This window comes from Salvelinus namaycush, chromosome 37, assembly GCF_016432855.1.
Source record: "Salvelinus namaycush isolate Seneca chromosome 37, SaNama_1.0, whole genome shotgun sequence".
NCBI classification, from domain to species: domain Eukaryota; kingdom Metazoa; phylum Chordata; class Actinopteri; order Salmoniformes; family Salmonidae; genus Salvelinus; species Salvelinus namaycush.
The window spans coordinates 31,789,221-31,801,262 of NC_052343.1; the positions used below are offsets into that span (position 1 = coordinate 31,789,221).

The 12,042-nt window shown below is 46.1% G+C and overlaps 1 protein-coding gene across 1 annotated transcript in view; it reads right to left on the reverse strand.

The window, feature by feature from the left end:
* Positions 1-9,475: 9,475 nt before the first annotated feature.
* Positions 9,476-12,042, reverse strand: part of LOC120030990 (polypeptide N-acetylgalactosaminyltransferase 1-like) — a 47,748-nt gene continuing 45,181 nt past the window's right edge. The window contains exon 8 of the mRNA XM_038976496.1: positions 9,476-10,187. Within this exon, the coding sequence (XP_038832424.1) occupies positions 10,041-10,187 (147 nt within the window). The 3' untranslated portion in view covers positions 9,476-10,040. The remainder of the gene's footprint in view (positions 10,188-12,042) is intronic.

Genomic DNA, 12,042 nt, shown 5'->3' on the forward strand with positions numbered 1-12,042 from the left:
ATTACAGGCTAACACTTGATATTGAAGTCATTGTCTAAACAAGTTACAGAACACTACAGAGAGGGGAGGGGACATGTACCCACTCTGCAGAGTACACTGGAACTTATCCCTAGAGAGATAAACATGTTAAAAAACATGAATCAATGCACTTATTGATCGATTCTATTTAGTTTTCTAATAAGGCTACTCACACCATACATTAACATGTTGGATAACACATTTCAAATGGCAGAAAGACAAACAGATGTACAAACCACAATAATAAAATAACAATTACAAATTACTAAACATTTATATTTTTCCTGCAGCATTTCTTAAGGCTATTTACACTAAAAACACAGAGGGGAAAAATGACTCCCACTGATTTAGAGTCCTGAAGTCAGGCTGTGTCCATGTTCCAACAAGTCCTTGTCCATTTTCAGATTGTGCCCACTTTGTCAGATATGCATCTGCACATGGTATTAAAATGTGTCTCTCATCCGTCCACTGTGTCGGCATTGTGACCATATTTCCTCGTCCCTTGTATGCAAATTATTTTGAAATTGCCTCTTTTGTATTCTACTATTCGACAGTAAGTTGAGAACCCGACTGAGGTCATTAGGTTATTTCTTTTGGGGGGGGAGGGGGGTATTGATCCGAGGGCCTTCGAAAGGGGGGCTGATTTAGAGGGTGGGATGATGATGATTTAAATGGTTTTACTGTCCAGATCCATCTACACTTGTAAAGATATTCAGACACAATGGGTGCCTGACTGCCTCCGGAGGTGGGAAGGAAGATCGGATCACAATCAGATAATGTGTTTTTTGATTGTCTACACCTGTCTAAAAATGTGGGCACAATCAGAATGTGGACAAGATCAGGACAAAGCTATGTTATAGCTCCAGATATAAACAGGACTAGAATATGTGTGCTGGAGCAGGAGGTGACTTGCCTGAGGACTCAGAACTGTCTTACTCTGCACAGGGTAATAGCTGAGTCAAGCCAAGGCCATAGCACCACATAAAGTGGCTCAGTGAATGTGGCATGGAATGTGTGCAGGTGGGTCAGTGTGTCAGAGGAAACATTGTAGAAGGACAGGGTACCACCTTGCCAGTCCAGATACACTCCTACTCTGCGGGAGCTGGAGGACGGTAAGAGGATGGGGGTGCTCTTTATGTTATGAAAGGCATCATAGGACTTGTCATTGCAGTACAAACTCCAGGACATGTCATTGTAGCCAATCACACAGTCATTGTTCCCTCCTTTCCTAACAAGTCTTCTATATGTCAGCCCTACATAAGCCCCATAACCCTCCCACTCTGACTCCCAGTAGCAGCGCCCAGAAAGAGGCTCTCTACACAGCATCTGAGTCCACTGGTCAAACCTCTCTGGGTGCTTAGGATAGTTTTTCTGATGTCCTTTGGAGTCATGCACCACCTTCCTGTTCCCCCGAGTCAGGTACAGTTGAGGGTGTATGGTGTTGAGGTCTGGTGTGAGGTCACAGGCATCTGATGATACATAACACATCAAGATAATAGTTTGGCATCGTTGTGTAGTTTTATTTCAATTTTATTTTGATCATATAGTATTGGTAACATTTTTGAAAATCAAGTATAATCTCGTATATTCCAAATAAATGTTATCCCTGGGTAACATTAAACAACAGTAATTTTACTCTGATTCCAAATGGTATTGAGGAAGTACAGTTCCCGCTCAGCCCAGTCAAAACTGTTCGCTGCTCTGGCACCCCAATGGTGGAACAAACTCCCTCACGACGCCAGGTCAGCGGAGTCAATCACCACCTTCCGGAGACACCTGAAACCCCACCTCTTTAAGGAATACCTAGGATAGGATAAAGTAATCCTTCTAACCCCCCCCCCCCCCCCCTTAGAAGAGTTAGATGCACTATTGTAAAGTGGTTGTTCCACTGGATATCATAAGGTGAATGCACCAATTTGTAAGTCGCTCTGGATAAGAGCGTCTGCTAAATGACTTAAATGTAAATGTAAATGTAAATGTATTGAGACTTACATTTTCTCAATGCTGATTTTAACCAGCACTCTGAATCATGGTCCACACTGGAAGAACAGCAGGAACAAACAGACAGTTAGAATCAAGGACTTATCTTTTTGATGGGAAATAATAACCAATGTGAATGTTTTTACCTGAGTGTCTGCAGTTGATAGTGTGGATCCTCCAGTAGAGTAGAGAGCAGTTTGCCTGAGTCTCCAGGGTTATTGTAGCTCAGGTCCAACTCTCTCAGGTGGGAGGGATTTGAGCTGACAGCTGAAGCAAGAAAGCACAACCTTCCTCTGTGACTCCACAGAATGACAGGCTGCAGAAAGAGACTTCTCACTCTCAGAGAAATATACACTCATGTCCTCTAGATGGACAATAAATAAGAGTCTACCACATTAGCCTGGAATATTTAGTATAATATTATCATTTTCTGAGAAAGTATGTGTAAATAGAATCTCAGCCCCCTCCTCTCCCTCCACAGAGACTCATTATAGAGGCAGTACCCCCCTTTTCTCTCTCCCCAGAGACTTTTAGAGGCAGTACCCCCCCCTTCTCTCCCCCCAGAAACTTTTAGAGGCAGTAGCCCCCTCCTCTCTCCACAGAGACTTTTAGAGGCAGTAGCCCCCTCTCCTCTCTCCAAATAAATTTTTAGAGGCAGTACCCCACTCCTCTCCCTCCCCAGAGACTTTTAGAGGCAGTACCCCACTCTTCTCTCCACAGAGACTTTTAGAGGCAGTACCCCACTCCTCTCCCTCCCCAGAGAATCATTATAGAGGCAGTACCCCACTCCTCTCCCTCCACAGAGACTTTTAGAGGCAGTACCCCACACCTCTCCCCCCACAGAGACTTTTAGAGGCAGTACCCCACTCCTCTCTCCACAGAGACTCATTATAGAGGCAGTACCCCACTCCTCTCCCCCCACAGAGACTTTTAGAGGCAGTACCCCACTCCTCTCTCCACAGAGACTCATTATAGAGGCAGTACCCCACTCCTCTCTCCACAGAGACTTTTAGAGGCAGTACCCCACTCCTCTCTCCACAGAGACTTTTAGAGGTAGTACCCCCACTCCTCTCTCCACAGAGACTTTTAGAGGCAGTACCCCCACTCCTCTCTCCACAGAGACTCATTATAGAGGCAGTACCCCACTCCTCTCCTCCACAGAGACTCATTATAGAGGCAGTACCCCACTCCTCTCCTCCACAGAGACTCATTATAGAGGCAGTACCCCACTCCTCTCTCCACAGAGACTCATTATAGAGGCAGTACCCCACTCCTCTCCTCCACAGAGACTCATTATAGAGGCAGTAACCCCCTTCTCTCCTCCACAGAGACTCATTATAGAGGCAGTAACCCCCTTCTCCCTCCACAGAGACTCATTATAGAGGCAGTAACCCCCCTTCTCTCTCCACAGAGACTTTTAGAGGCAGTACCCCACTCCTCTCTCCACAGATACTTTTAGAGGCAGTAGCCCCCTCCTCTCTCCACAGAGACTTTTAGAGGCAGTAGCCCCCTCCTCTCTCCACAGAGACTTTTAGAGGCAGTAGCCCCCTCCTCTCCTCCACAGAGACTTTTAGAGGCAGTAGCCCCCTCCTCTCCTCCACAGAGACTCATTATAGAGGCAGTAGCCCCATCTCCTCTCTCTCCACAGAGACTCATTATAGAGGCAGTACCCCACTCCTCTCTCTCCACAGAGACTCATTATAGAGGCAGTAACCCCCTTCTCTCTCCACAGAGACTCATTATAGAGGCAGTAACCCCCCTTCTCTCTCCACAGAGACTTTTAGAGGCAGTACCCCACTCCTCTCTCCACAGAGACTTTTAGAGGCAGTAGCCCCCTCCTCTCTCCACAGAGACTTTTAGAGGCAGTAACCCCCTCCTCTCTCCACAGAGACTTTTAGAGGCAGTAGCCCCCTCCTCTCCTCCACAGAGACTTTTAGAGGCAGTAGCCCCCTCCTCTCCCTCCACAGAGACTCATTATAGAGGCAGTAGCCCCCTCTCCTCTCTCTCCACAGAGACTTTTAGAGGCAGTACCCCACTCCTCTCTCTCCACAGAGACTTTTAGAGGCAGTACCCCACTCCTCTCTCTCCACAGACTCATTATAGAGGCAGTACCCCACTCCTCTCTCTCCACAGAGACTCATTATAGAGGCTGTACCACTCATCTCCCTCCACAGAGACTCATTATAGAGGCAGTACCCCTCCTCTCCCTCCACAGAGACTCATTATAGAGGCTGTATCACTCCTCTCCCTCCAGAGACTCATTATAGAGGCAGTACCCCACTCCTCTCTCTCCACAGAGACTCATTATAGAGGCTATACCCCACTCCTCTCCCTCCACAGAGACTCATTATAGAGGCAGTACCCCACTCCTCTCCCTCCACAGAGACTCATTATAGAGGCAGTAGCCCACTCTTCTCCCTCCACAGAGACTCATTATAGAGGCAGTACCCCACTCCTCTCCCTCCACAGAGACTCATTATAGAGGCAGTACCCCACTCCTCTCTCTCCACAGAGACTCATTATAGAGGATGTACCACTCCTCTCTCTCCACAGAGACTCATTATAGAGGCAGTACCCCTCCTCTCCCTCCACAGAGACTCATTATAGAGGCAGTACCCCACTCCTCTCTCTCCACAGAGACTCATTATAGAGGCAGTACCCCACTCCTCTCTCTCCACAGAGACTCATTATAGAGGCTGTACCACTCCTCTCTCTCCACAGAAACTCATTATAGAGGCAGTACCCCACTCCTCTCCCTCCACAGAGACTCATTATAGAGGCAGTACCCCACTCCTCTCCCTCCACAGAGACTCATTATAGAGGCAGTAGCCCACTCCTCTCCCTCCACAGAGACTCATTATAGAGGCAGTAGCCCACTCCTCTCTCTCCACAGAGACTCATTATAGAGGCAGTACCCCACTCCTCTCCCTCCACAGAGACTCATTATAGAGGCTGTTGTGTCTTTTATAACTATGAAAGAAATAGAGAAGTGCTTTAATGAAAATACTCTTGACATCAGAAAGATCTGTGAGAATATCTGGATTCAGCATCTCTGGACTGGAACTGTGCTTCGCTATCAACGCTAAAACCAGCAGCATTTCATGGTTAAGTGTCAGAGATGCCGCCATTAATGTTCAGTCATGATCAGTCATGATCAGTCAAGAAAAACAGAATCAACCATAGAAATAGAACACATCTCTTTAGGTCAGACCAGCACTGGTGGACTGATCACTGGTGGACTGATCACTGGTGGACTGATCACTGATCACTGATGGACTGATCACTGGTGGACTGATCACTGGTGGACTGATCACTGGTGGACTGATCACTGGTGGACTGATCACTGATGGACTGATCACTGATGGACTGATCACTGATGGACTGATCACTGGTGGACTGATCACTGATGGACTGATCACTAGGGGACTGATCACTGGTGGACTGATCACTGGTGGACTGATCACTGATGGACTGATCACTGGGGGACTGATCACTGATGGACTGATCACTAGGGGACTGATCACTGATGGACTGATCACTGGTGGACTGATCACTGATGGACTGATCACTGATGGACTGATCACTGGTGGACTGATCACCGGTGGACTGATCACCGATGGACTGATCACTGGTGGACTGATCACTGATGGACTGATCACTGATGGACTGATCACTGATGGACTGATCACTGATGGACTGATCACTAGGGGACTGATCACTGGTGGACTGATCACTGGTGGACTGATCACTGATGGACTGATCACTGGTGGACTGATCACTAGGGAACTGATCACTGATGGACTGATCACTAGGGGATTGATCACTGATGGACTGATCACTGGTGGACTGATCACTGATGGACTGATCACTGGTGGACTGATCACTGATGGACTGATCACTGTTGGACTGATCACTGATGGACTGATCACTGGGGGACTGATCACTGGTGGACTGATCACTGATGGACTGATCACTGGTGGACTGATCACTGATGGACTGATCACTGATGGACTGATCACTGGTGGACTGATCACTAGGGGACTGATCACTGATGGACTGATCACTGGTGGACTGATCATGGATGGACTGATCACTGGTGGACTGATCACTGTTGGACTGATCACTAGGGGACAGATCACTAGGGGACTGATCACTGATGGACTGATCACTGATGGACTGATCACTGGTGGACTGATCACTGATGGACTGATCACTGATGGACTGATCACTGGTGGACTGATCACTAGGGGACTGATCACTGGTGGACTGATCACTGATGGACTGATCACTAGGGGACTGATCACTGATGGACTGATCACTAGGGGACTGATCACTGGTGGACTGATCACTGATGGACTGATCACTGGGGGACTGATCACTGGTGGACTGATCACTGGGGGACTGATCACTGGTGGACTGATCACTGATGGACTGATCACTGATGGACTGATCACTGATGGACTGATCACTGGTGGACTGATCACTGGTGGACTGATCACTAGGGGACTGATCACTGATGGACTGATCACTGGTGGACTGATCACTGGTGGACTGATCACTGATGGACTGATCACTGGTGGACTGATCACTAGGGGACTGATCACTGGTGGACTGATCACTGATGGACTGATCACTAGGGGACTGATCACTAGGGGACTGATCACTGGTGGACTGATCACTGATGGACTGATCACTGGGGGACTGATCACTGGTGGACTGATCACTGGGGGAGTGATCACGGGCGGAGTTCAAGATAATCTGTTGTCTCATGAATATGTGAGTAAAGAGAGAGACAGGAGTCCATGTTGTCGTTGTGGTGTTCTGTAAACGTTCTGACTTTTATTTCTACAACGTTTGAAACAGCTCAGTGTGGAAGCCTGGATAGAACTCATACAGCTGTCAATCAAACAAACCCTGCCCCTCCCCGACAAGAGTCGATCCTTTACATACAAACAGTCCTCGCCTGGCTCAGTCAAAACCCACCAATCAGAAATCACACATCTTTATCGTACAGTCATTCAATCAAACATGAATCCGTCAAGTAAAGCCCCCCCCACCCACCTCCACAGCAAAGATGAGCCAATGAAATGTCAGAACCGTGTGTAAACCCCTCCCCCAACAGAGGAGGTTGAAATAGTTAATGACAGACGTCATCTCGCAGACTGGCAAACTGATAAAAGCGGGTGATACAAAAAAAACTAAAAAGAAGAGGTAAACCAAAATGATAAGTGAAACATTAAGTAAAGGAGTGATATGAGCAGAGAGGCCTCTGTGTTGAAATGTTAAGTAAAGGAGTGATATGAGCAGAGGTCTGTGTTGAAATGTTAAGTAAAGGAGTGATATGAGCAGAGGTCTGTGTTGAAATGTTAAGTAAAGGAGTGATATGAGCAGAGGTCTGTGTTGAAATGTTAAGTAAAGGAGTGATATGAGCAGAGGTCTGTGTTGAAATGTTAAGTAAAGGAGTGATATGAACAGAGGTCTGTGTTGAAATGTTAAGTAAAGGAGTGATATGCACAGAGGTCTGTATTGAAATGTTAAGTAAAGGAGTGATATGAGCAGAGAGGTCTGTGTTGAAATGTTAAGTAAAGGAGTGATATGAGCAGAGAGGTCTGTGTTGAAATGTTAAGTAAAGGAGTGATATGAACAGAGGTCTGTATTGAAATGTTAAGTAAAGGAGTGATATGAGCAGAGAGGTCTGTTGAAATGTTAAGTAAAGGAGTGATATGAGCAGAGAGGTCTCTGTGTTGAAATGTTAAGTAAAGGAGTGATATGAACAGAGGTCTGTGTTGAAATGTTAAGTAAAGGAGTGATATGCAGAGAGGTCTGTGTTGAAATGTTAAGTAAAGGAGTGATATGAGCAGAGAGGTCTGTTGAAATGTTAAGTAAAGGAGTGATATGAGCAGAGAGGTCTGTGTTGAAATGTTAAGTAAAGGAGTGATATGAACAGAGGTCTGTGTTGAAATGTTAAGTAAAGGAGTGATATGCACAGAGAGGTCTGTGTTGAAATGTTAAGTAAAGGAGTGATATGAGCAGAGAGGTCTGTGTTGAAATGTTAAGTAAAGGAGTGATATGAACAGAGAGGTCTGTGTTGAAATGTTAAGTAAAGGAGTGATATGAGCAGAGAGGTCTGTTGAAATGTTAAGTAAAGGAGTGATATGAGCAGAGGTCTCTGTGTTGAAATGTTAAGTAAAGGAGTGATATGAACAGAGAGGTCTGTTGAAATGTTAAGTAAAGGAGTGATATGAACAGAGGTCTGTGTTGACCAGAAAGATATGTGTGGTTATGGAGTGAGATACTGTAGGACACCTTACATCCGTCTCCCACATTCATGATCAAACACTTACTGCATTCCTGAACCGCCTCCATATTATTCTAACGATACAAAGCATAGAAGTCAATATATGAAACTGAGATACTGCCCTTAACTGACCTCTGGTCAGTCTATGCAGCTCCACTGTGCTGTTCAGTGATATAGAAACTGCATTAAACTGATGTGCTGATAAGAGTGGAGATGACGGGCTGGGGTTAGCATGGAGTTAGTGCTTCACACACACATACACACCATGGAGGATGGAGCCATTGGAGTGTTTTATCAGGACGTCTTCAGGAAGAAGATATGATAGAGAAGATTAAAGTGACAGTCCAGTTCAGCTTGTGTGTTTATTTCTGTTTGTGTATGTGTACGTGTGTAACCTGTGTTTGTATTTATGTTTGTGTATGTGTGTACGTGTGTAACCTGTGTTTGTATGTGTGTTTATTTCTGTTTGTGTTTGTGTGTACGTGATCATTAGATCCATCACATCAGATATGCAGAGGCCCAGGGCCGTGTGTGTACTAGTGTGTATTAGCGGAGGAGGATCAAGTTGCCTCCGGAAACTGATCTAAGATCAGTTCCTGTTTCCTACCCATAATGGTTAACGTTAGGATTTGGGGAGGGTAAGCTGATTCTTGATCTGTGGCTAAGGGCAACGTCAACCAGCAGCCGTATTAGCTCCATGTTAAACACTTTACCTTAAAGACATAAACAGATAAACTACAGTCGCTGCTCTGTGGAACTCTCACAGTAATAAACAAAGACATGTAAAAAAGTCTACATAGAAATCTCAGTATATCACAAACATATTATTTCTGTCTCTATATCTGTCTGTAGGAGTGCAGGTCTGTCAATTAGGGAATCAGTTCAGTTTGTGGTTCAGCACATTGTTCCTTGGTGCTTCGCTGGAGAGTTGAGTCCCCTCTCTCTCTGTTTCCATCTCCTCTCTCTGAGTCTCTCTTTAGGCTGCAACTCAGGGGAGGAACACTAGAGGGAGACAAACACTGCTAGGTGCGGCTGTCCTCATACATGCACAGTCATACAATACTGCAATAGGAGGGTATATCCCAACACACACACACACACACACACACACACACACACACACACACACACACACACACACACACACACACACACACACACACACACACACACACACACACACACACACACACACACACACACACACACACACACACACACACACACACACACACACACACACACACACCCTTCCTTCATATGAGTTCACCAGAGTTCATTTCCAAACTCAATGAAAAAAAATGTAATAAAAAAATCACTAATGAGCCACCTTTACTTGAGACGCACTTGCTCACACACACGCACACACTACAGGCAGTCAGGTAAACATAAGTGATGAGTTTGCAGCGTTGGGAAGACTGCCTTGTCCATGGAAGGTGTGAGCAACACAGAACTTTGTTTCTCTCTGTGAGTCTCTCTCTCTCTCTTTAACAACATGTCTCTCCAGGAGCAGGTCTCTCTCTCTCTTTAAAACATCACCAGTCTCTCTTGATAAAAGTATGTCTCTCCTCCATTGAGTCCAAACATGTTCTCTCTCTCCCAGCCGCCATAGAAGGACCCAGAGATAGCCTGCTTCATCCCATTCAGCGTGGACTGTCCCTTCTGCCCTCCTCCTCTTCCCTCCTCTCACTCTCTCGCTCTCTGTCAGTGTGTGTGTGTGTGTGTGTGTGTGGGTGGGCGGCGGTCAGAAGATCTCAGGCAGCGTGACGTTGCGTAGCAGCCACTGTTGAGAGCGAGTGTGTGTGCAGTCTCTGACGCTGGGCACCTGGCTGTCCTCCTCACTGGCCTTGTCCAGACACTGGTTACTATTGACGTGGATCAGGGTCAACTTCTACAGAGACAACAGAGAAACAGACCTGGGTTAACTTCTACAGAGACAAAAGAGAAACAGACCTGGGTCAACTTCTACAGAGACAAAAGAGAAACAGACCTGGGTCAACTTCTACAGACAACAGAGAAACAGACCTGGGTCAACTTCTACAGATACAACACAGAAACAGACCTGGGTCAACTTCTACAGACACAACACAGAAACAGACCTGGGTCAACTTCTACAGAGACAACAGAGAAACAGACCTGGGTCAACTTCTACAGAGACAAAAGAGAAACAGACCTGGGTCAACTTCTACAGACACAACACAGAAACAGACCTGGGTCAACTTCTACAGAGACAAAAGAGAAACAGACCTGGGTCAACTTCTACAGACAACAGAGAAACAGACCTGGGTCAACTTCTACAGAGACAAAAGAGAAACAGACCTGGGTCAACTTCTACAGACACAACACAGAAACAGACCTGGGTCAACTTCTACAGACAACAGAGAAACAGACCTGGGTCAACTTCTACAGACACAACACAGAAACAGACCTGGGTCAACTTCTACAGACACAACAGAGAAACAGACCTGGGTCAACTTCTACAGACACAGAAACAGACCTGGGTCAACTTCTACAGACACAACACAGAAACAGACCTGGGTCAACTTCTACAGACAACAGAGAAACAGACCTGGGTCAACTTCTACAGAGACAACACAGAAACAGACCTGGGTCAACTTCTACAGACAACACAGAAACAGACCTGGGTCAACTTCTACAGACACAGAAACAGACCTGGGTCAACTTCTACAGACACAGAAACAGACCTGGGTCAACTTCTACAGACACAGAAACAGACCTGGGTCAACTTCTACAGACAACAGAGAAACAGACCTGGGTCAACTTCTACAGAGACAACAGAGAAACAGACCTGGGTCAACTTCTACAGAGACAACAGAGAAACAGACCTGGGTCAACTTCTACAGACACAGAAACAGACCTAGGTCAACTTCTACAGAGACAACAGAGAAACAGACCTGGGTCAACTTCTACAGAGACAACAGAGAAACAGACCTGGGTCAACTTCTACAGACACAACAGAGAAACAGACCTGGGTCAACTTCTACAGACACAACACAGAAACAGACCTGGGTCAACTTCTACAGACAACACAGAAACAGACCTGGGTCAACTTCTACAGAGACAACAGAGAAACAGACCTGGGTCAACTTCTACAGAGACAGAAACAGACCTGGGTCAACTTCTACAGACACAGAAACAGACCTGGGTCAACTTCTACAGACAACAGAGAAACAGACCTGGGTCAACTTCTACAGAGACAACAGAGAAACAGACCTGGGTCAACTTCTACAGAGACAAAAGAGAAACAGACCTGGGTCAACTTCTACAGAGACAACAGAGAAACAGACCTGGGTCAACTTCTACAGAGACAACAGAGAAACAGACCTGGGTCAACTTCTACAGACACAACAGAGAAACAGACCTGGGTCAACTTCTACAGACAACAGAGAAACAGACCTGGGTCAACTTCTACAGACAACAGAGAAACAGACCTGGGTCAACTTCTACAGAGACAAAAGAGAAACAGACCTGGGTCAACTTCTACAGAGACAACAGAGAAACAGACCTGGGTCAACTTCTACAGACAACAGAGAAACAGACCTGGGTCAACTTCTACAGACAACAGAGAAACAGACCTGGGTCAACTTCTACAGAGACAAAAGAGAAACAGACCTGGGTCAACTTCTACAGAGACAACAGAGAAACAGACCTGGGTCAACTTCTACAGACAACAGAGAAACAGACCTGGGTCAACTTCTACAGACAACAGAGAAACAGACCTGGGT